The sequence below is a fragment of the Bidens hawaiensis genome, unplaced genomic scaffold (genome assembly GCF_021521415.1).
Source record: "Bidens hawaiensis isolate Kalapana, Puna unplaced genomic scaffold, B.hawaiensis_p1.1 tig00021514_1, whole genome shotgun sequence".
Lineage (NCBI taxonomy): Eukaryota > Viridiplantae > Streptophyta > Magnoliopsida > Asterales > Asteraceae > Bidens > Bidens hawaiensis.
Genome location: NW_027493347.1, coordinates 307,485 through 329,851, shown reverse-complemented (window position 1 = coordinate 329,851; position 22,367 = coordinate 307,485). Strand labels below are relative to the sequence as shown.

The following is a 22,367-nucleotide window of genomic DNA, read 5'->3' as shown; positions in this document are numbered from 1 at the left end:
GTGTAGAATGGCACCGAAACGATCCACGAAAATATCGGAAGTAGATGTGAGCCGTTTGATTGCTCAACAGTTGGAGGCGGCGATACCGGATATAGTATCGCGCATCGCTGCCAGTATTAATAATTCATCTAATCCAACCCCTCCGAGCAATCAAACGCCCATAAATAATGACGGGGAACAAAATGCTAATCCTCCAAGGAATGATAACACTATGCCGAGTAATGACGCACCGCCTACGGTGGTCGCTACCGACAGTAATGGCCCTATCCCTACTGTAGAGACCAACCGCACTGGACCATCCAGGGGTTGTTCAATCAAGGACTTTATGTTATGCAAGCCTTTAGAGTTTAACGGGTCGGAAGGACCGAATGGGTTAGTGAAATGGTTAGAGAAAATAGAGTCAGTGGTGAATATCAGCAACTGTCCCGAGGATTGTGTCGTTAAGTACGCCACCTGTACGTTCACAGACCATGCCTTGACATGGTGGAACACCATAGTACAGACTCGAGGTCAGGCGGCGACAAACCGCATGACCTGGGCAGAGCTTAAGGATCTTGTTTTGAAACATTTCTGCCCAAAGAATGAATTGCAGAAACTGGAACATGAGTTGTGGAACCTAGAGATGCATGGGGCGGACCACTTGGGATATACCAACCGGTTTAATGAACTGTCACGATTAGTGCCGTGGTTGGTCACCCCAGAGTCAAAGAGGGTAGAACGTTATATTTGGGGACTTACTCCAGTAGTGAGGAGTATAGTTAACGCGGGAGGGCACCAGACATATGAGGGTGCAGTGACACAGGCTGGCATAGTCACGTATGATTTCTTGCGGAGCGGATCGATAAAGGCAACAGGAGAGTCGGCTGGGGGAAAGCGAGGTACGTATGACAATAGGATCCGAGAGAAACAGCAAGGTAAGCGTGCTAGACCTACTGCCCAGAACTACGCCATGACTAGTTCGGGCGGAAGGCATGAACCGCAGAGGGGAATGTTTCCTAAATGTGGGAAATGTGGTTACCACCATAGTGGCGTGTGCAAGGAGGTGGTGTGCCACCGGTGTGGCAGGGTTGGACACTACGCACCAAATTGTAAGACAAATCTGAACAACCTGAACCGTCAACCACAACCTATTCGGGCGCAACCATTTAGAACTCAACCAGCCCGATAGCAGAACCCGCAAGGAAACCAGATGGTGACCACTAGCCGTGCTTGCTACGAATGCGGCAGCACGGATCACTTCAAAAGGAACTGCCCGAAACTGAATCAGGAAGGAAACGGGAGACAACTCGCGGGTCAGCCATCGTCGTCCAAACCGGCGCGAGGCCGAGCATTTGTGATGGGAGCGAACGAGGCGTGCCAGGACCCCAGCGTAGTGACAGGTACCTTCCTCGTCTCTGATCATTACGCTTCTGTATTATTTGATACAGGCGCCGATAGAAGTTTTGTCTCCGTTAGATTCCTTTCGATAGCAAACCTTCCTATTGGTGAAACCATAGAACCTTACACCGTAGAAGTCGCTAACGGTAAAACCATGACAGTTAATCGGATTGTTCGGAATTGCCCTTTTATTCTGAGCGAACAATCCTTCCTGATTGACTTGTTACCGGTAGAATTGGGTAGTTTTGACGTGATAGTGGGAATGGATTGGTTGGCACGTAACAGGGTAGAAATAAACTGCGAAAGGAAAACCGTCAAGATCCGGGTGTCGGATGACGAGGAGGTATTAGTGCATGGAGAAAAATCCGGCACCATGATACCATTCATATCCCATCTCAAGGTGTTGAAATATATACGTCAGGGATGTGTGGCGTATCTAGCGAGCCTGACGGCCGCTGATTCTGAGGAAAAACGGGTGGATGATATTCCCGTAGTACGCGAATTTCCACAAGTTTTTCCAGAGGAACTTCCTGGTTTACCGCCAACCCGACAAGTCGAATTCAGAATCGATTTATTACCTCAAGCCGGCCCTGTTGCTAAGGCCCCTTACAGACTTGCACCGTCCGAGATGCAAGAACTATCCAACCAGTTGCAGGAATTGTTGGATAAGGGGTTTATACGTCCCAGTTATTCCCCGTGGGGTGCACCTGTACTATTTGTGAAAAAGAAGGACGGAAGCCTTCGAATGTGCATTGACTACAGGGAATTGAACAAATTAACCATCAAAAGTAGGTATCCTCTTCCCCGAATCGATGATTTGTTCGACCAACTACAAGGTGCGAGCTATTTCTCAAAAATTGATCTTAGATCGGGATACCACCAAGTTAGAATTCAAGAGGAGGATATCCCAAAAACCGCGTTTCGGACTCGCTACGGCCACTACGAATTTCTAGTTATGCCTTTTGGGCTAACAAATGCGCCAGCGGTGTTCATGGATCTCATGAACCGAGTCTGTAAACCCTATCTCGACAAATTCGTCATTGTATTTATTGACGATATTTTGATATATTCAAAAAGTAAAGAAGAACATGAGCGACATTTGAGGTTAGTTTTGGAGCTCTTGGATCAGGAGAAGTTGTATGCAAAATTCTCCAAGTGTAACTTCTGGTTACAAGAGGTGCAATTCCTCGGTCACGTTATAAACCACCAAGGAATACACGTTGATCCGAGTAAAGTTGAAGCAATTAAGGATTGGCAAGCGCCTAAATCTCCAAAGGAAATCCGCCAATTCTTAGGCTTAGCTGGATACTATCGTCGATTTATAGAGAACTTTTCCAGCATCGCCAACCTTTAACCCTCCTGACTCAAAAGGATCGGAAATATGAATGGGGTGAAGAGCAGGAAACGGCGTTTCAAACACTAAAGCAAAGGTTGTGTCAAGCGCCAATCTTAAGTCTCCCCGACGGAGACGATGGATTTGTTGTATATTGTGACGCATCCCGTAAAGGGTTAGGATGCGTGTTAATGCAAAATAAAAAGGTCATAGCCTATGCGTCTCGACAGTTAAAAGTTCATGAGAAAAACTACACTACTCATGACTTGGAACTGGGAGCAGTCATCTTTGCACTTAAAATCTGGAGACACTATCTCTACGGTACAAAGTGCACCATATTCACTGATCATAAAAGTTTGCAACACATATTCGATCAGAAAGAACTGAATATGAGGCAACGAAGATGGGTCGAGTTGCTAAGTGACTATGACTGTGACATACGATATCACCCCGGCAAGGCTAACGTTGTAGCCGATGCCTTGAGTAGAAAGGATCGAGTCAAGCCACTACGTGTGCGAGCGTTGGGGATGATAGTCCAGTCGAACCTTTCAGATTTGATTCGAGTCGCTCAACGCGAGGCGTTGAAAGAGGGCCAATTGGATAAAGAAGGACTTTACGGGAATGAGAAGAATTTCGAACAGCGTGTGGACGAAATTCTTTATTTCAAAAATCGGATTTGGATCCCGACCCTCCATGACCTTCGTGATTTGATCATGGATGAAGCACATAAATCGAAATATTCCATACATCCGGGATCAGATAAAATGTACAAGGATGTGAAAGAATTTTACTGGTGGCCAGGTATGAAAAAGGATATAGCCACATACGTCGGCAAGTGTACGACGTGTGCGAGAGTTAAGGCGGAACACCAGAAACCCTCGGGAATGCTACAACAGCCGGAAATTCCCGAATGGAAGTGGGAGCAGATCACAATGGATTTTGTGACACATCTCCCCAAGACACCCCGAGGTCATGATGCGATTTGGGTAATCGTGGATCGATTAACCAAATCGGCACATTTTATTCCAATTAGGAATACTTTTAACACTGAGAGACTTGCGCAAATTTATATAAATGAAATAGTGTCTCGTCATGGCATACCCATCTCGATCATCTCCGATAGGGATAGCCATTTCACCTCCAAACTTTGGCAAGCTGTCCAAGAAGCATTGGGAACACGTATTGACCTAAGCACAGCTTACCACCCTCAGACCGATGGTCAGTCTGAGAGGACCATTCAAACTTTGGAGGATTTGCTTCATGCTTGCGTACTGGACTTTAAGGGAAATTGGGATCAACATCTCCCACTCGTTGAATTTTCCTATAATAACAGTTATCACAGCAGTATAAAGGCAGCACCTTATGAAGCATTGTATGGGCGGAAGTGCCGATCACCACTTTGCTGGTCTGAAGTGGGTGACCCGCAGGTCATTAGATCGGATCTGGTCCAGGAGACGACCAGCAAGATTCTTGAAATTAAGAACAACCTGAAAGCCGCGCGGGATCGGCAGAAGAGTTATGCTGATACCCGTCGAAAACCGTTGTCATTTGAGAAGGGTGAAAAGGTATACTTGAAAGTATCACCCTGGAAAGGAGTGGTCAGATTTGGAAAGGCGGGGAAGTTGGCCCCTAGATATATTGGACCATTCATTATTACTGCAAAGATCGGTCCGGTAGCTTACCGACTAGAACTGCCTGAGGAACTAAGTGCAGTTCATAACGTGTTTCATGTGTCGAATTTGAAAAGATGTCTGGCGGATGAGACATCGGTGTTACCCTTAGAGGGTGTTCAAATAAGTGATAAGCTCAACTTCGTAGAGGAGCCCATTGAAATAGTGGACGGTAAGATCAAGCAACTTAGACACAATAAGATCTCGTTGATCAAAGTTAGATGGAATTCGCAACGAGGCCCAGAATTTACTTGGGAACGAAAGGATGAATTTCGGAAGAAATACCCCCACCTATTTCCTCAAAAGGAAGTAGTTGACGCGTAAAATTTCGAGGACGAAATATTTATAACGGGGGGAGAATGTAACGATTCCGGCAAATCCAGGTATACCCTAGCCGGTATATACTATTTACGTGTCATTTAAATATTGATTATATGAGTTATAGTACGTATATACGAGTATATATGATTTATAGTACGAATCATACTCGATTATATAGTGAATCGTATTGGAATTACAGTTAATCAATGATCGGTTATTGAAACCCGAACGGATCGGGAACTACATTATAGACGAAGTATATAATGTTTAGTGATGTTTACGAAGTATTAATGCTTCGGGATAAGTAAATTATAGCACAGAAAAAGGATTTCGATTTAATGGTACGTCGGTACGCTAAACGAAACCTTTAACACCAAACCAAGCAAGAGACGATCAATCAAGCCGAAAAAGATGCGTAATTATGAATAATATGATGTTTTAATGTCATGGGTTAAGTTTTTAAAGTTTTTAAATCAGTTTTATGTAAATTTTATTTTCACCCGAAAAACAACCATTTTATGCTCGTTTTAAGCCGAATTACGAGTTTAAACGAGAAACGAACTGAGCCAGATTATCCACAACATTATCCGGATTGCGTAATCCGAATATGTGGCTTAGAATGGATTTGTGGGGCCCACCCCCATCCACCATAGGGGACCGATCGGTCCTTTGATATTATCATTCATTTCATTTTCTTTTTTTTACAACCCATTTCACATAAAAACTCTCTCAAATCCTTTCATACTTTCAAGTGTTCATCAAATCCATCTCTTCTAATCAAGAACACAAGGTATAAACATGTTATAATACATGATCTTTGGTGTTGGTTTCTTTACTTTGAGTTGTTTTGCAAGAACAAGAGGTTCCAAGTGAAATATGGGTGAAAACCCGAGATGGAACCGGTTCTCGTATGATCAAGGGATGTATACAAGTTATACAAAGGATCTTGATCCAAGTAATGAGTTAAAAGTGTTTAGAATAAATTTTACGGTTAAAATCTTGTTAAAACGGATTTCCAAGTGAAAGATGGGTGAAAACCCGAGATGAAACCGACTCTTGCATGATCAAGAGATGTATACATGTTATACAAGGGATCTTGGTCCAAGAAATGAGTAAAAAGAGTCGAGAACGGATTTTTACGGTTAAAACCTTTGTTTTTGCATAAAAACCGACACTAGGAAAGAAATGGCTTGATTGTGGGTATAACTTGCTTGGTGTGGTGTTGAGGTGCTTGTAAGTGTTGTATCTAGCGGCTAGCAAAGGCTAGAAACCGAGATCCTTGCGATCTAAAGCTAGAAAACACAAAATAGTTCGGTTTTCGTGTGTATATGAAATTTGGACAGATTTTTGTGTGCTTAGAGTTGGGTCACGAAATTTCACAGAGATGATCTACACATGGAAATATGAGATCTGTGAATTTTTGGTAATTTTTGGATAAAAGATGAATATTCGGTGAATTTAATGCTCGGTTTTGGCCAAAAATAGTGAAAAATAGCAAAACATGATGAAAAATTCCGGAAAATTTAAGATAAGCTTTTTATATCATATAAAAGTCACCCACAAAATTTGAGCTTAGTTGGAAAATCCTAAGTAGGCTTTTCGGTGAAACGAGTTCTAGGGCTTTCTAGCTCGGTTTTGGGTGAAAATGGCTTGAAAAATAAGTTTTAAAATCTGGAAAAATTCCAGAAAGTTATGAGGATGACAGAGATCATCCCAGAAAAATTTGGGATTTTTCTAAAGTGTTTTGGTATTTTTGATATATTTAGTATTTTAATGAGATTTAAAAATAGATAAATAAATGTAAATATAGGAAAATAAATCTGGAAAAATTCCAGAAAGTTATGAGGATGATAGAGATCATCCCAGAAAAATTTGAGATTTTTCTAAAGTGTTTTGGTATTTTTGATATATTTAGTATTTTAATGAGATTTAAAAATAGATAAATAAATGTAAATATAGGAAAATAAATCTGGAAAAATTCCAGAAAGTTATGAGGATGATAGAGATCATCCCAGAAAAATTTGGGATTTTTCTAAAGTGTTTTGGTATTTTTGATATATTTAGTATTTTAATGTGATTTAAAAATAGATAAATAAATGTAATAAAGAAAATAAATCTGGAAAATTTTTACAAAAATTCCTTACTGTCAAATTAAGTTTTGTGCAAAATTTCAAGACCCGAGACTAATCGGGTAATTATTTGTGCTAAAAAGAACATAAAAACAAGTTTTTAAAGCTTAAAACGTGTAAACCGGCAAAGTTCGCATAAGCGAGCTGACTGGTACATGAAAACTCTAAAAATGGACTATTTCATAAATCTAAGTAAATTAAGTAAAAATAAATCATCCGAAAATAATTCGGATGATTTGGGTAATTTTTCCCGATTTTACCGTTTCCGGCACCGAAATACCGGAAACGGGCCCCACGGCCAAACGGGGTGTTAAACCGAGCTATAATTTCATCACCTTAACTAAATTGACTGTCAAACTCTAAGCAATGTCACAATCTGAGTCCTTAGAAGTGTCACGGGGTAACATAGTCCCCGAATCGAGTACAGTACTGGGTTAACAATGTTCCCAGATGTACCGATTGATACGTATTTAAGTTATGGGAATTATATAGTAACGACTAGATATTATATTACAGATCCAGGCACGTAGCTGTTCCTTGTATTACTCACCGACTCACAAAAGGTGAGTTTTCACGAGCCCCTTTTAATGAATTGTTTTAATTATATTTTCCCGGGGCGGAAAACATGTCTTATTTAAAGTATTTAAGTACATACCGATCGTATGGAAATACTTGTACATTTATATATATCTGGTCTGATGCACAGAATATATATAAAATGTTTATCATGTGTTATTGTTCTGGGGTAACATAGTTCCCAGGGGTTATTATTGTTCTGGGGTAACATAGTTCCCAGGGGTTATTATTGTTCTGGGGTAACATAGTTCCCAGGGGTTATTATTGTTCTGGGGTAACATAGTTCCCAGGGGTTATTATTGTTCTGGGGTAACATAGTTCCCAGGGGTTATTATTGTTCTGGGGTAACATAGTTCCCAGGGGTTATTATTGTTCTGGGGTAACATAGTTCCCAGGGGTTATTATTGTTCTGGGGTAACATAGTTCCCAGAAAGTTAATGGAAATGTCCTGGGGTAACATAGTTCCCAGCATGATTATATTGTTTAATAAATGATTATTAAAATGATTTGTCAGTGTTTATTTAAATTAGTGAAACTCACCAACTATTCGTAGTTGACCCGTTTTCTTTACATGTTTTCTAGGTATGCCCAAGTTGGAATGATTGATATGTGCTTAACTATCTGTGCTACCTGTTGGAAGCTTGCTGCTCTATGTTTTGTAATGAATATATATTAATGTCTTATTGGTAATATATGTGTGTGACACCTAGACAGTAACGCAACTCGCAACAATGTAATATGTTATAAATTAATGTAGTGGTATTTTCTTTATAAGCAATGCTGTTGATATCAGATGTGTCTGTTGCATCCCGTGTACGTTTCCGCTGCGGTTACGAGGTGTTACATCCAGGACCCCAATATGTGATCTTTCTTTATAACTTAATCATTTTATTAACCAATACATTTACCCAAGCTTATTTCCCCATAACTGTTTTCTGAACGCGTAAACGAAAAACTTGGCCCAGCTGGGAAAACGGGAAACTGGGCCAAGTTCGGTTTTAAGTATTAGGCATTGAACAACATCATAATCTAAGCCTATTGCCACTTTTTGGGCATTCCAGCTATACCCAAATTAGTTATACAGCCCATTTTATTATTGAGATTATAATAATATTAAAATATTAATATTATTATAATATTGATTATAGGAAATTGTGATTGCAAGTTACACAAACCTCGAACCGACGTGCTACTGATTATCTACTAAACATTGAGTTTCATGACCCCACTCTTTAAACAGTTTTACGAACTTTTGGGTGAAAAGCATGTTTGATTATGTTTACATATCTGAAATTTGTGATGATATGAATTATCTAAGTGCTAACACACGAAAGTCCCCACGATCACAGTGATTAACCTCGAGCCGGTGGCTTGTGAATAGTACTATTTGTTTGACAAACCCAAACGGAATCGGCCTGGTTGTCGTGTCACATAGCGCCGTTTGCACATGACCATATTTATATATATACAGGCTATGTAGTGTTAGACATAGCTACCGGGGCAAGTTGTGGGCGGAAGGGGAGCCACAGTGGTTGATTGAGTGTGGGAAATGGATGCACACAGCATATACAGTCAAGGCTTCACTGTAGCTTAGCATAGTTACATCATTTACATACATACATACATACTTATATCATGATACAAGTGTTAACTTGTGAATATTGATAAATGTTTTCTTGAAACTCGTGAAACTCACCAACTCTAGTAGTTGACCCGTTTTAAACTGCTTTTCAGGTGTACCTAAATCGGAGTGATTTGGTGATCTGTTACTTGCTCAAGGTGTGTGGTTGATGCTATGTGAATAGAAGCAGGAGTATTAGTAGTAAGATCGTATAGTTAATGAACTAGTTTTGTTTATAAAACCTAGACTGTAAAACAATGTTAGAACAATGTAATGTAATATATTGTAAATTAGTTTGTAATGTTTCTTTATAAACAATGTTGTTGATACCAAAGGTGTCTGTTACATTCCCGTTTTACGCTTCCGCATTGTGCTAGTCGGGGTGTGTCAAAATGCAATTGTTTGTGATTAATCAATAACTAAGTACTCTGATTCCTACAACGCGAGGTTGTTACTTGGTAATCAATCAATATGTTTAACCCTAATTCCTTCTACTAAATCTCAATTGTCAACGACACCAAGAACGTATAGATTGAATTAGGTTTAAACGACATGGACAATTTACAAACAATCACATGAACATCATAGCCATACTAACATAAACAATTAGACAATCAATCCAATGTTCAAGAACAGTTAACATAAAGTATTTTGTAAATAAGCTTACATCCGAGAGAAACACCAATGGAGTTAGCCAATCATGGTTTAAAGGATCATCATAGCTTCAATTGTCTTCATCATAAGAATCAAACACTCAATCTAATGATTAGAATCACCAAAAACAATGTCTTGGACTCCACAAATCGCCCTAGGGTCGTTTCAAGTGAAAGATATTTCAAAAGACAACCAAAAACGGCCTAAAAAGTGGCCCAAACACGGAAGTTACGAGTCGGTCCGTGGTCCACGGTCCATCCACGGTGCATAGAATGGCCACGGTACGGTGAAAACTCTCATTTTGGAGCTGGGTTGACCGTGGGCCACGGTGGAGCTTTTGCTCATTTTCTTGTTTTCTTCATATCTTTCTCGTTTCAACTCTGTTTTCTTCGCCGTTTTCGCCCACGTTCTCGTAATTTCATCCTCTACCTCCTCCTACCTGCAAACATATGAGTAACCATATTCAACTAATTCCATGAAATTAAGTGGGTTAAGCCAATGCATTTCTATCTTTTTACTTGCTTAACGGCTGCCCTATGAGTCACTCGTCAAAGACAAACTTCGATGATGATCAATGGTTACAATATCCGAGGTTCGTGCAAATGTTTGTTGAAGAGGTGTTTCCTGATGTCAAGAAAGAAGGACATAAGATCTTTTTAGATCATGTTAACTTGTTTCATACAAGAACGTTAAAGATGCCGGATTCCAAAATTCAGAGGTTTATTCGGTCACTTGAAAAATTCCGAATATGTGGCTCCGACTGATAGTAAATGGAGGCATGATATTAGTTATTCGGATAGGGAAGAAGAAATTAGACTGATGTTCGAGTTCAATCCTGTTGGTAAACGATTTATCAAGATTGAATTTGATTCAGAGGATGAATCTGTTGCTCCCAAGAAAAAGAAGCAGAAAGTTGTGAGAAAGAGGTCGTTACTCCGGTTACCCAAGACGAAGTTTATTCAACAACATCAGAAAAGGATCCGGAGGAGACTGAATCTGATTTAGAAGGTCGGAGGATGAGATTAGCCAATCCCGGGGCTAAATTCAAGAAACGTGCTGAAAGCTCGAAGAACCGTAAATCTACAAACGATAAGGATGATACTTATATTCTTGAAGGGGTTGTGGAGAAATCTGTGAAGAAAAAGGTGAATCGTATCAAGAAGAAATCAAAGAGAGCTGCTTCACCAATGTTAAAGTTGATTGCTAAGCCTGATAGTGAAGAACCAGAGATTACTGTTACTCCGATAAATCCAGCATTTATTGTGGAAGAACCAGTTGTGGACTTAGGCATAGATGATAATATATTGAAGACACCAGTGGTGGAACCATCTCCACAAGTACAAGTGCCACATGTTTCACCAAAACCAACAGAAAAGATTCCTGACTTGAACTTACCGTCTCTGGATGCAGGCTGTTTTGGTGATTTTCCTCAATTCTATGATCATGATTCATTACAGGCTATTGTTGCTGAGCAAGGGATCAGGATTGACAGTTTGGTGGTTGAGAATGAAAGGATGAGGAAAGAAAATGCTGAACAGAAGAAAATTATTGAAGATAGTGAGATGAGGAGAAGGCAACAGGCTGATTTCTTGAATCTTCATATTTGATACTTCACGATATTGGAAGATAAATTGGGGATTAATCTGGTTGAGGAACTTGGCAGGTCAGAAGATAAAGTCTTCAACAGAGTATATGGTGGTGAAGCTCTGACTAAAGAAAGTAATTTCAAAGTACAATATGACCAAGACCAAGTTGAATCTAAAGGTAAAGGGAATGTTGATGAACCAACTGTTTATGTTGATATTCCAGAAGTTGGTGGGTCATCATCAGGATTTGTGCATGAACCAGAGCCAGTGATAGAACAAGTGATAGCTGAACCAATGATAGAACAGGTTGTGATTGAACCTGTTGTTGCAGAACTGTTATTCCTAATGAGCCAGAAGAGGAAGAGGAGAAAGAAGATGAAGAGTTATTAGATTATGGTGATTCTCCATCTCATGATGATCATGAAGACGATGATCAAGATGATTCAAGTTCTGGTGGTGGTTTAGGTGTACCAATTGGAGCTAAAGCAAGTGCAAGTTCTGAGAATGTGATTTAGCCTGCAACTGAAAGCGAACCTGCTCAAGAAACTACTCATTCTGGTGGTAATGTTGAAGAGAAAGAGATATTTATGTCTATCCAATTGCTTTTAAACCTCCTGTAAGGTTTACATCTACTGGAGAAGAAGTGGAGGAAGGTGAAATCAAGGTAACACGTGCAGATTTAGCTCGAATGCTATACATTACTGAAGAAGAGTTCTAGTTTGATTTTGAAAAAGACATGTGTTTGGTTGAGGAGAATGTTTTGCTGAATGAGATCATTGTTGAGGAGGAATTGGAAAAGGAGCATGTGACGTATGTGAATGTTACTGCTGATCATGTGTTTCCTGAGTTTGATGAAGACTTCGATGAGGAGATTGATATGATTAGTCAAGAATTTGATGATCAAGGTAATCCTATACCTGCTAAAGACAATACAACTGAAGAAGCTGAGGTAAACAGTCAGGAGCAGGAGGAATGGTTTGAAAGGAAGAAAATTGAGCCGAAGCGTATATACTTGAATCCAGTCAAGTATTATAAAAAGGAAGAAAAAGAGGTGAAATTGGGAAAGGTGGTGAGTATTGCTTATCTTCCTAAGATAAGGAAGATTGTTGTAAGACGAACATATGGCGTGCAGTATTTTGAGAGCCTATGTGAGTTAAAATCTTTACCGTGGATGGACGTAGTGGATATAGTTGATAAAGAATTGTTGAACTGTCCTAAACGTGGACCGGTGAAGGAGATCTAGGATTTTATTAAACGTCAAGTTAAATGCAGATTCCGAAGCTGGATGATGTGCTTTAAATTATATATAAATTATAGTAATATTTCTTACACTTTTTAATATTTTTGAGCTATTTTTATATCATATTATTTTAAGTGGTTCATATGTGATTTTTAAAAGGTTTTTTTAGAGAGAACGAGCTAAATATAGTACTTTTACTAAACTTGAAACCAACGAGTAAATGATTGAATAGATGCTACCTAACACGTGTTGAATAATACTCCAGTATTTAGTTTCAATGATATTTACTCTAACTAGATGTCAATTATGAATACTAATGTGCGTGTTTATTGGCTTTGATGATAGAACACAAGAACTTGAGCATGTAAGCAGAATGAATGATTACGTGGACTTCAAAAGCAAGAAACAAAGTAACCTAATTTGTGTTACACTTAAAGCTCGTTGGGCCTAGGCTTATTTCATTTAACAAGGTCCATCAAAATATGAGGCTGGAGTCCACAAATTTAAAGTCGGCTGAGATAGTTTATAAAAGGATATATAAATTTTCCTTTGACCTAGGGGGGAGAGAATTGGAACTTTGAAGGAAGGCGGCCGCAAGTGTTTTTATCATTGATGTGGAGTTTTCTTACAAGAGAAGATTTATTATTATTTTTTGTTGTGACCCAAGAGGAGACTTTTGATGCATTAACAGAAGGTTGGACAGCAACAACACTGGTCTCACATAGTGGAGCAAGGTTTGAATATATGGTTTGTTAATTTGCTTGTCTCATCATTCGGTTATTAAAATTCTCATGACTTTTTGTCACTACAGAATTATAGACATGTTGAACTTAATTTGTTTCGATGTTTCTTTTATTTTGATAAGGGTTATTGGCTAAACTTGTTAGAACTACCTAGGTTTGGTAGATTTACGATGTGTTGACGATTGTTTTGGGTTGACTAACGAACATATAATTGATTTTATATTGTCAAGTTCATATTATTATGGTTTTATTCTATGATTGCTATTGAGTTTGTCAATATTTTATTAATTAAACCTCGTGTGATTTTATCTTTACATGAATTTGTTTCGTGTTTTGTTTAGGATTGAATGCTAGACTGATTACTTAGTGTTTTGGTCGTTTGTGGTAGACATCACCATAGGGTTTGATTGGTTAGAGTTGTTCATCTCAGTAGTTCATCTATTTTTAGTCGGACCAAGACATTAGGAGTCGGTTTATCTTTTTGGTGTAGTCGATTTAGTTAGCCGTTGCGAGACCTCGATCGGTTTTCTAGCTGTTGATTAGTTTATTTTGTAAGCCGAATTATTTAATCTTTAATATTGAATTACCCCTTATTCTCTAGGTTTGTTAGGATTACGAGCCTTAGTAGAATTTGCGATTTTGATATGGACCACGTAATATATCATTCGGGTACTTAGAAAATCAACCTTGCTTTATCCTTCTTTCTAGATGTTTTAGGTGTCCTTAGTAAAACTGACCATGGGGACCTATTTTCCCTTATCATTGTCTAGATAGATTATTTTTAGAACCCGGTTTCATGTGTTCGTTGTCGCCCGAGCGTTGTTGATAGTCGTTAAGATTCCTTACCTAGGTGGTTCCCCTTCATCATATTTGAGAGCTCCGTCACTGCCGTTTAGTTTTCCCATTAGTTTCGTTAAGTTAAGTAAGTTAGTTAAATTAGTTTAAATTAATTTAAAAAAATAAAAAATAATAAATTAAATATTGTTTTTAGGGCAGGACTTAGTTAGGGTTTAGTATCCGAGCCACCTCTAGTGTCCTTGAGTTCGATACCCGGACTTCCTTTCTCTTTGCTACACGCGACCGATACACTTGCCGATTGTGTGAACTAGGTTAGGTTGTTTGGTTTTTAAAGCTTAGTTGCGAACCGCATTTTATTAATTATATATATATATATATATATATTCGCACATCAAGTTTTTGGCGCCGTTGCCGGGGACACGGTTTGAGACGATTAGAGAATGACCTGAGTTGGGAACTTGCCTGTTTATTTTTGTTTTCTAATTTATATTAGTTTAGCTTAATTAGTTTCATTTTGTTTGTTTTCGTTTAGATTAGGGGCTCTACGTGCTACTTGAAATAAAAATTATTTGCCCTATATTTGAGCTTACACTTGTTTGTCTAACTAGTGCATGCCACACACACGTTCGCAGGGACCTTCAGAGCTAAAACCTTTTTCCGAACCCGAACGTGAGTTTCATTGGCGATCTAAGGCACCTCCAACAGAAGAAGAGATGGGCGACGCAGTACCACCACCGAGGAGGACCGTTGCAGACCGGGCCCGTACGACCAATGCTGGCGTGAGATCCAGCATCTTTCCACTAGCCATCGCGGTAAACACGAATTGGCAGATTCCATCTAATATTCTGAACACTATTTCATATTCTGCACAATTTCACGGGTTGATCCACGAAAACCCGCATTCTCATCTCACTCGCATTGCTCGTATTTGCGACGCATTCAATCTCACCGGTGTTTCTGAAGATGCTATCAAGCTTCGCGTCTTTCCATTCTCACTCGTTGATCAGGCTAGTCTGTGGCTTGAATCCCTTCCACAGGGGTCCATAGCTACTTGGGCCACCATGCAGGCCCACTTTCTTGAAAAATACGATCCTCCAGCTAAAACCGCTCGTTTGCGTAATCAATTTCATTCTTTCCAAATGGAAGACACCGAGACGTTCTATGAGGCATGGGAGTGATTCAAAAATCTTTTAGCATTATGTCCGAACCATGGCCTACAAGACTGGGCAATTGTCGAGAAGTTCTATAACGAAGTGACATATGCGACACAGAGTATGCTTGACACGGCAGCGGGAGGCAACTTGCTGACGACGAAGGATACCGATGAGTGCATAGCCCTGTTCAATGGGTTAGCCATGAGTGGATACCAGTGACCACCTGTTAGGAGTACCAAGAGCGTCGACTCTATATCACGTGGTGTACATCCGGTCGACAAGAACACTGCACTTATGGCACAGGTTGAGGCGTTAACGAAGATGGTGAAGGACCTGAAGGTGAAGAGTCAGCTTTGCAAGATTTGTAGAGGGGAGCATGATACGAATTAGTGCCCCGTAGATTTTCAGGAAGAGGCTGTTGACTTCATAAGCTATCCAAACCGAAACCAAAATTCCTGTAATTTGGGATGGAGAAGCAATCAAAACTCAAACTGGAGGAACGGAAATCAATCCGGCTTCCAGCAACGTCAAAGCCTATTTCAGGATTCCGTCGAGGGGCCGAGCAGTGGAGAGAAGAAGCCCATCTTAGAGGATATGATGTCATAGCAAACGCAGATGTTATCCCAGCTCATGACACAAGAAGATTCCCGACATATGGAAACCCAAGAGAAATTCCATGAGCACAAAACCTTCATGAAAAATCAGGGAGCATCAATTCAGAATCTAGAGTGGCAGATGGGAGAGATAGCTAGTTGTTTAAATGAGAGGCCGCCGGTACACTTCCGAGAAATACAGAGCAAAACCCGAAAGGATTCGCTGAAGCTGTGATTACTAGGAGTGGTGCAAGGGCACGTGACGAGCCCGTGATTCAGGAGGTGACTACAGAAGGAGTCGTCGACCAGCCTGCGGTCGATGGAGAGGAGCAGGTAGATGAGGAGATTCTGATGGAGTCTCTGCCGGCCAAGGTGCACCAGAGGCGCAGCCCAGCAAGTACAGCACAGGCCGAGAAGCAAGCCAAACCACCACTAAGAGTTTATAAGCCTAAATTTCCATATCCTGGGAGACTTCAAATGGACAGAGATAAGGAGCAAAATGCTAAATTCTTAGAACTTCTTAAGCAGCTTCATCTAAACGTTCCATTCCTTGAGGTACTGACTCAAATGCCTAAATACGCCAAGTTCCTCAAGGACATTCTTACGAATAAGCAGAAGTTAGCCGAAGTCTCTTACGTTCCTCTTAGTGCTGGTTTCTCTGCCATTTTGCAGAGCAAATTGCCTGAAAAGATGGCTGATCCTGGGAGTTTCATGATTCTTTGCATCTTAGTCGATGATACGGTTAGTCATGCGTTGGCTGACCTTAGGGCCAGTATTAATCTGATGTCGTATTCTGTTTTCAGTAGACTAGGTCTAGGTGAGCCAAGGCCCACTAGGATGATGAGCATTCAGCTCGCGGACCAATCCGTGAAATATCCGTGTGGGATTGTTGAAAACATGCTCGTTCGCATTGGAAAGTTCTTCTTCCTGGTGGACTTCGTTATTCTTGATATGAACAAGGATGACAGTGTTCTGCTCATTCTAGGTAGACCTTTTCTAGCCACCACCCAGGCGTTGATCGATGTTCGCGATGGTAAACTGGTTCTTCGAGTTGGAGATGAGAACGTCACGTTTGACGTTCGACAGTCACTCAAGCATCCCAAATCGGCTGATGACTCCCTATACTTCATTGATATGATCATGACTCATCTTAGGGAGTTTTTCAATGACATCTGTGGAGGCTCCACCTTAGACACACAGATTCTAGATAGGGAGATTCCAGAGGTTGAGATGGTCGCCATAACCGAACAGCCCTCTTATGCTGATGCCGAGTCGTCCTCCCTTGATTCTGACATATCGACTGAGATCGTGCGTGTTGATCCGAAGGACCGACCTTCCGTCAAGAGTCCTCCTTCTTCCTTAGAGCTTAAAGATCTACCCACTCATTTGGAGTGTGCATTTCTGGATGAAGAGAGGAAGTTGCCAGTAATTATTGCTTCTGCACTGACGGAGGGCGAGATGATGAAGTTGTTGAAGGTGCTCAGGGCGCATAAGGAGGCCATTGCATGGAAGATTATTGACATCAAAAGTGTAAACCCCTCATTTTGCACTCATAAAATCATCATGGAGGATGATTTCATAACTGTTGTTCAGCTTCAGAGAAGGCTAAATCCGAAGATGCAAGAGGTGGTGAAGAAAGAGATTTTCAAACTCCTTGATGCAGGGATCATCTTTCCTATTTCTGATAGCCCCTGGGTTAGTCCAGTTCAAGTGGTTCCAAAAAAGGGTGGCATGACTGTCGTCACCAATGAGAGGAACGAGCTCATTCCCACTAGAACTGTGACTGGTTGGAGAGTCTACAACGACTATCGCAGACTGAACGATGCCACTAGGAAAGACCACTTTCCTTTACCCATCATTGACCAGATGCTGGAGTGTTTGGCAGGTCAGCAGTTCTACTACTTCCTTGATGGTTTCTCCGGGTATTTTCAGATCCCGATAACTCCAGATGACCAGGAGAAAACCATATTCACTTGTCCTTATGGCACGTTTGCCTATAAACGTATGCCCTTCGGACTTTGCAACGCTCCAGCCACATTTCAGAGATACATGGTGGCTATCTTTCACTACATGATTGAGGACTCCATGGAGGTTTTCATGGATGACTTTTCGGTGTTCGGGAGTTCCTTTGATCATTGTCTCTCTAATCTTGAAAAGATGAAGTCTCGTTGCATTAATACCAACCTAGTCCTTAACTGAAAGAAGTGTCATTTCATGGTGCACGAGGGTATTGTCTTTGGGCATCGAATCTCGAGTGCGGGGATTGAGGTAGATCGTGCAAAAATTGAAACAATATCTTAACTCCCACCGCCTACTTCCGTGAGATCTATTCGAAGCTTTTTGGGTCACGCCGGATTCTATCGTCGTTTTATCAAATATTTCTCAAAAATCGCGAGACCCATGACCAAGCTTCTTGAGAATGATGCTCCATTTTTCTTTTCGGAGCAGTGTATCGATTGCTCCCGACTAGACGTTATCATTCGAGTTAATGTGTGACGCAAGCGTTTATGCAGTCGGTGCCGTTCTTGGACAGCGGAAGGAAAGACACTTCCATCCGATCTACTATGCGAGCCAGACCTTAAACGACACTCAAGAGAACTACACCACCACCGAGAAAGAGCTGCTGGCTGTGGTGTTTGCATTCGATAAGTTTAGGTCCTATCTTATTCTGTCCAAGACTGTTGTTTACACGAATCATGCCGCTATTCGATATCTCTTCAGCAAGCAGGATGCTAAGCCTCGTCTAATCTGTTGGATTCTGCTACTGCAAGAGTTTGATATAGAGATCCGTGATAAAAGGGGGCCGATAATGTGGCGGCCGAACATTTGTCACGCCTGGAGAGAGCCGAAGTTAAAGATGAAGTTGTTGAGCTCGATGATCGTTTTCCTACCGAGTGTTTGATGTTTGTTAAGGTACAGGATGCCGGTTACCCTTGGTTTGCCGATATTGCGAACTTTCTTGTCCACGGGTCCATCCCGAAGAAGATGTCTCACCAGCAAAAAAAGAAATTCTTTGCTGATGTTAAGTTCTACATCTGGGATGATCCATATTTGTTTCGTATCGGTGCCGACCAACTTGTTAGCAGATGCGTGGATGCTAAGGAGGGATGGCAAATTTTTAGCCATTGTCACTAGGGACCGACATATGGCGCGAGCCTCACCGCGAAGAAGGTATTCGATGCTGGATTTTATTGGCCGTCAATATTTAAGGACGCGCATACATTCGTTATAGGTTGTGATTGTTGTCAGTGTATCGGTATTATCTCATCCCGTAATGAGATGCCCCCGCATTCTATTCAGGTTTGCGAGGTTTTTGACGTTTGGGGTATTGATTTCATGGGCCCGTTCCTGTCATCTCGCGGGAACAAGTACATACCCATGGTTGTTGATTATGTTTCAAAGTGGGTCGAGGCCAAAGCCTTGCCCACTATTGACACCAGAGTTGTAGTGAGCTTTCTTAAGGCTCTTTTCTCTCGGTTTGGTGTTCCAAAAGCCTTGATCAGTGATCGAGGAACTCACTTCTGCAATGCGCAGATGGAGAAGGCGTTGCAGCGCTATGGGGTCACCCATCAGCTTGCGACCGCTTACCACCCACAGACTAGTGGGCAAGTGGAAGTGAGTAACCGTAGCATTAAACGCATTCTTGAGAAGACGGTTGGGTTAAACCGAAAGGATTGGTCCAAAAAGCTACATGACGCTCTTTGGGCTTTCCGTACAATGTATAAAACCCCGACCGGTTCTACACCATTTCGGATGATTTATGGGAAGTCCTGTCATCTGCTCGTCGAGTTGGAGCATCGTTCCTCATGGGCACTTCAAACAGTTAACTTCGATCTTTCGACTGCCAGGGATCATCGTTTTCATCAGCTACATGAGTTGGAGGAGCTTCATGATCATGCATATGCGCATTCATATAAATATAAGTAGAGGACTAAGGAGTTACATGATCGAAAGTTACAAGGTAATAAACAATTCAAGTGTGGGGACACCGTACTTCTTTTTAATTCCCGGTTGAAGTTGATCTCGGGAAAGCTTAAGTCCCGATGGTATGGACCGTACACGGTCAAGGAAGTCTTCCCGTATGGAGCAGTTGAGATTGAAGATAAAAACGGGAGCTTCAAGGTTAATGGTCAGCGTCTCAAACATTATATCAGCGAGAAGGTGGAAGAAAGGGAAGGCGTGGTCTTGCGCCTCACAGCATTTGACGCATAGGCGTGATGGAGGGGTCAGGCTGAGGACCCGCTAAAATAAGCGCTCTCGGGAGGCAGCCCGAGTTGTAGAGTTTTGTAGTTATTTTTGTTTATTTTATTTCCTGTTCAGGATATCTTTCTATTAACGACCACTCGTACTCAATCTCCATTCAAGTCGGTCGATTTTAGGGGTATTCTATAAATTATATTAAAAAAAAAACTTACATAAAAAAATCATAAAATGTAAAAATACAAAAAAATGTTTATTTCTTATATTTTCTTTTTATTTTGTACGCTGCTATATGTGAGCGAGTGTGGTTTACTAAAGACGGAAATGTATTCGTATGATAGCTCTGATGGCGTTGTGGAACTTGCTCCCGAGGATCGCAAGATTAGAGGACACGGCTATTACTAAGGGAGTATTAGTTCTTTTCCTTTGTATTTTTAATTTCTAGAATAGTTTCATTGTTATTTCTTTTTCTTGTTCTCATCAAGGACGATGTTTTCATTCAAGTGTGGGGATGGGAGTTTATTTTACTTAGTTGTAGGATAAAAATAAAAATAAAAAAAATGAAAAAAAATTAAATTAAAAAAAATAAAAAGTTTTGAAATGTTCCATGTTTTTGAAATTCTGCAGCAAACAGGAAAAGATATTAATACCGAATTTTTTGACAATCTCTTGGTGTTTTTCTAAAAAAAAATTATATATATAGATATAATAAATAAGAAAATTGTCGATAAGCCCAGACGTAAGGTCTTGTAGCTGAACGGTTTAGACTCAGTGTCTGATGTGTTGGTAGGCTCAGCCTTTAAGAATGAAAGGGCGATTTTGTTGTTGACTTAATTGAACCCTTTAAAATGCTTGATTTTTAGTGGGATACATGTTAGACTAAAGAAAATGGGATGAAAAGGCGGGTTACACTCAAGCCTTATGTTTAGTTTGATCGTAAAAATTAAAAATTTTATAGAAATACGAATAGACTAATCATACGATGCTTGGGTAGGTTTAACGTCAGGGTATGCCCAAGTAGCCTGTGATATAAACATAAATTTCATGCTTCTAGTTTTATTGGTAAACACTTCATAGGCGTATGGTTTTATAACCTTAAATCCTGTATTGATGGGATGCTCCAAGGGACGGACACCATGGGTCTTTATGCGATATATCATCTGGGTATTCATATCTCTTAAGTGGATTTATGAATATTAAAAGAGATCAAAGAGCAAACCCGCAATTTATCTGCCAAACATAAGTCGATAGACATGATCACCTCGTACATCAAAGTATAAATACACTACTGACTTGATCATCAACGTTGTTATTCATATGGGGTCCCCTTGCTCGCGTCCTATTACCATTAAGAAAGGGGCCACAAGGGACACATCATATGTAAGCCCTACAGATGAATTTATGCATATCTCATGGCTGCTAGGTAGACCTTGACGCTTAAGCTTAGATGGATAAACAATATCCTTGATTGTCTTTAGTTGTTCTTATGAATGGTGCAACATGTTTTGATCAACAAGATATAACGTTTAAGTCAACTTGGGGTGGCTCGGGTCCGGTAAAACCATAAGAAATTGTTCTTAAATGCGGGTCCCACTTAGTCATACAAACTAATATATTTGTCACACCTTATCTGTCTCGGTAAGTATTAGGGGCATGGGTTTAATTGGATCACAATACCGACAATCGGTCTGATCTGGCTTATTAGGTGAAAGCTGATAAGTGGACAGAAATGTCTGGGTTGATAGTTATTTTTCTGCTACGTTTAAAATAATAATAAATAATCCAGGAGATGTCATTTTTACTTGGTTATGATCCTGTGTAAATTTCTTTTTCAGGGACGAAAAAGGTTTAAGTGTAGGGATATTTGATGTGCTTTAAATTATATATAAATTATATTAATATTTCTTACACTTTTTAATACTTTTGAGCCAGTTTTATATCATATTATTCTTAAATGGTTCATATGTGATTTTTAAAAGGTTTTTTTTAGAGAGAACGAGCTAAATATAGTACTTTTACTAAACTCGAAACCAGCGAGTAAATGATTGAATAGATGCTACATAACGCGTGTTGAATAATACTCCAGTATTTAGTTTCAATGATATTTACTCTAACTAGATGTCAATTATGAATACTAATGTGCCTGTTTATTGGCTTTGATGATAGAACACAAGAACGTGAGCATGTAAGCAGAATGAATGATTACGTGGACTTCAAAAGCAAGAAATAAAGTCAAACTAATTTGTGTTACACTTAAAGCTTGTTGGACCTAGGCTTATTTCATTTAACAAGGTCCATCAAAATATGAGGCTGGAGTCCACTAATTTAAAGTCGGCTGAGATAGATTATAAAAGGATATATAAATTTTCCTT

The 22,367-nt window shown here is 40.2% G+C and overlaps 1 protein-coding gene across 1 annotated transcript; it reads left to right on the top strand.

Moving 5' to 3' along the window:
* The first annotated feature begins 15,669 nt into the window (after window positions 1-15,669).
* LOC143563753 (uncharacterized) lies at window positions 15,670-20,007 on the top strand. The gene is made up of 5 exons (XM_077051227.1): window positions 15,670-15,819; window positions 15,970-17,490; window positions 17,662-17,886; window positions 18,595-18,873; window positions 19,723-20,007. Exons 1-5 carry the CDS (start codon window positions 15,670-15,672, stop codon window positions 20,005-20,007), a joined length of 2,460 nt encoding a protein of 819 aa, XP_076907342.1.
* Window positions 20,008-22,367: the final 2,360 nt, after the last annotated feature.

What these genes read in the sequence shown, in the direction of transcription:
- LOC143563753 (XM_077051227.1), top strand. Translation starts at nt 15,670, where the DNA reads ATGGAGAAGCAATCAAAACTCAAACTGGAGGAACGGAAATCAATCCGG. An exon ending in CTATTTCTGATAGCCCCTGG is followed by an intron (nt 17,491 to 17,661) that starts GTTAGTCCAGTT and finishes ATCATTGACCAG; the next exon opens with ATGCTGGAGTGTTTGGCAGG. An exon ending in TGATTGAGGACTCCATGGAG is followed by an intron (nt 17,887 to 18,594) that starts GTTTTCATGGAT and finishes CCGTGATAAAAG; the next exon opens with GGGGCCGATAATGTGGCGGC.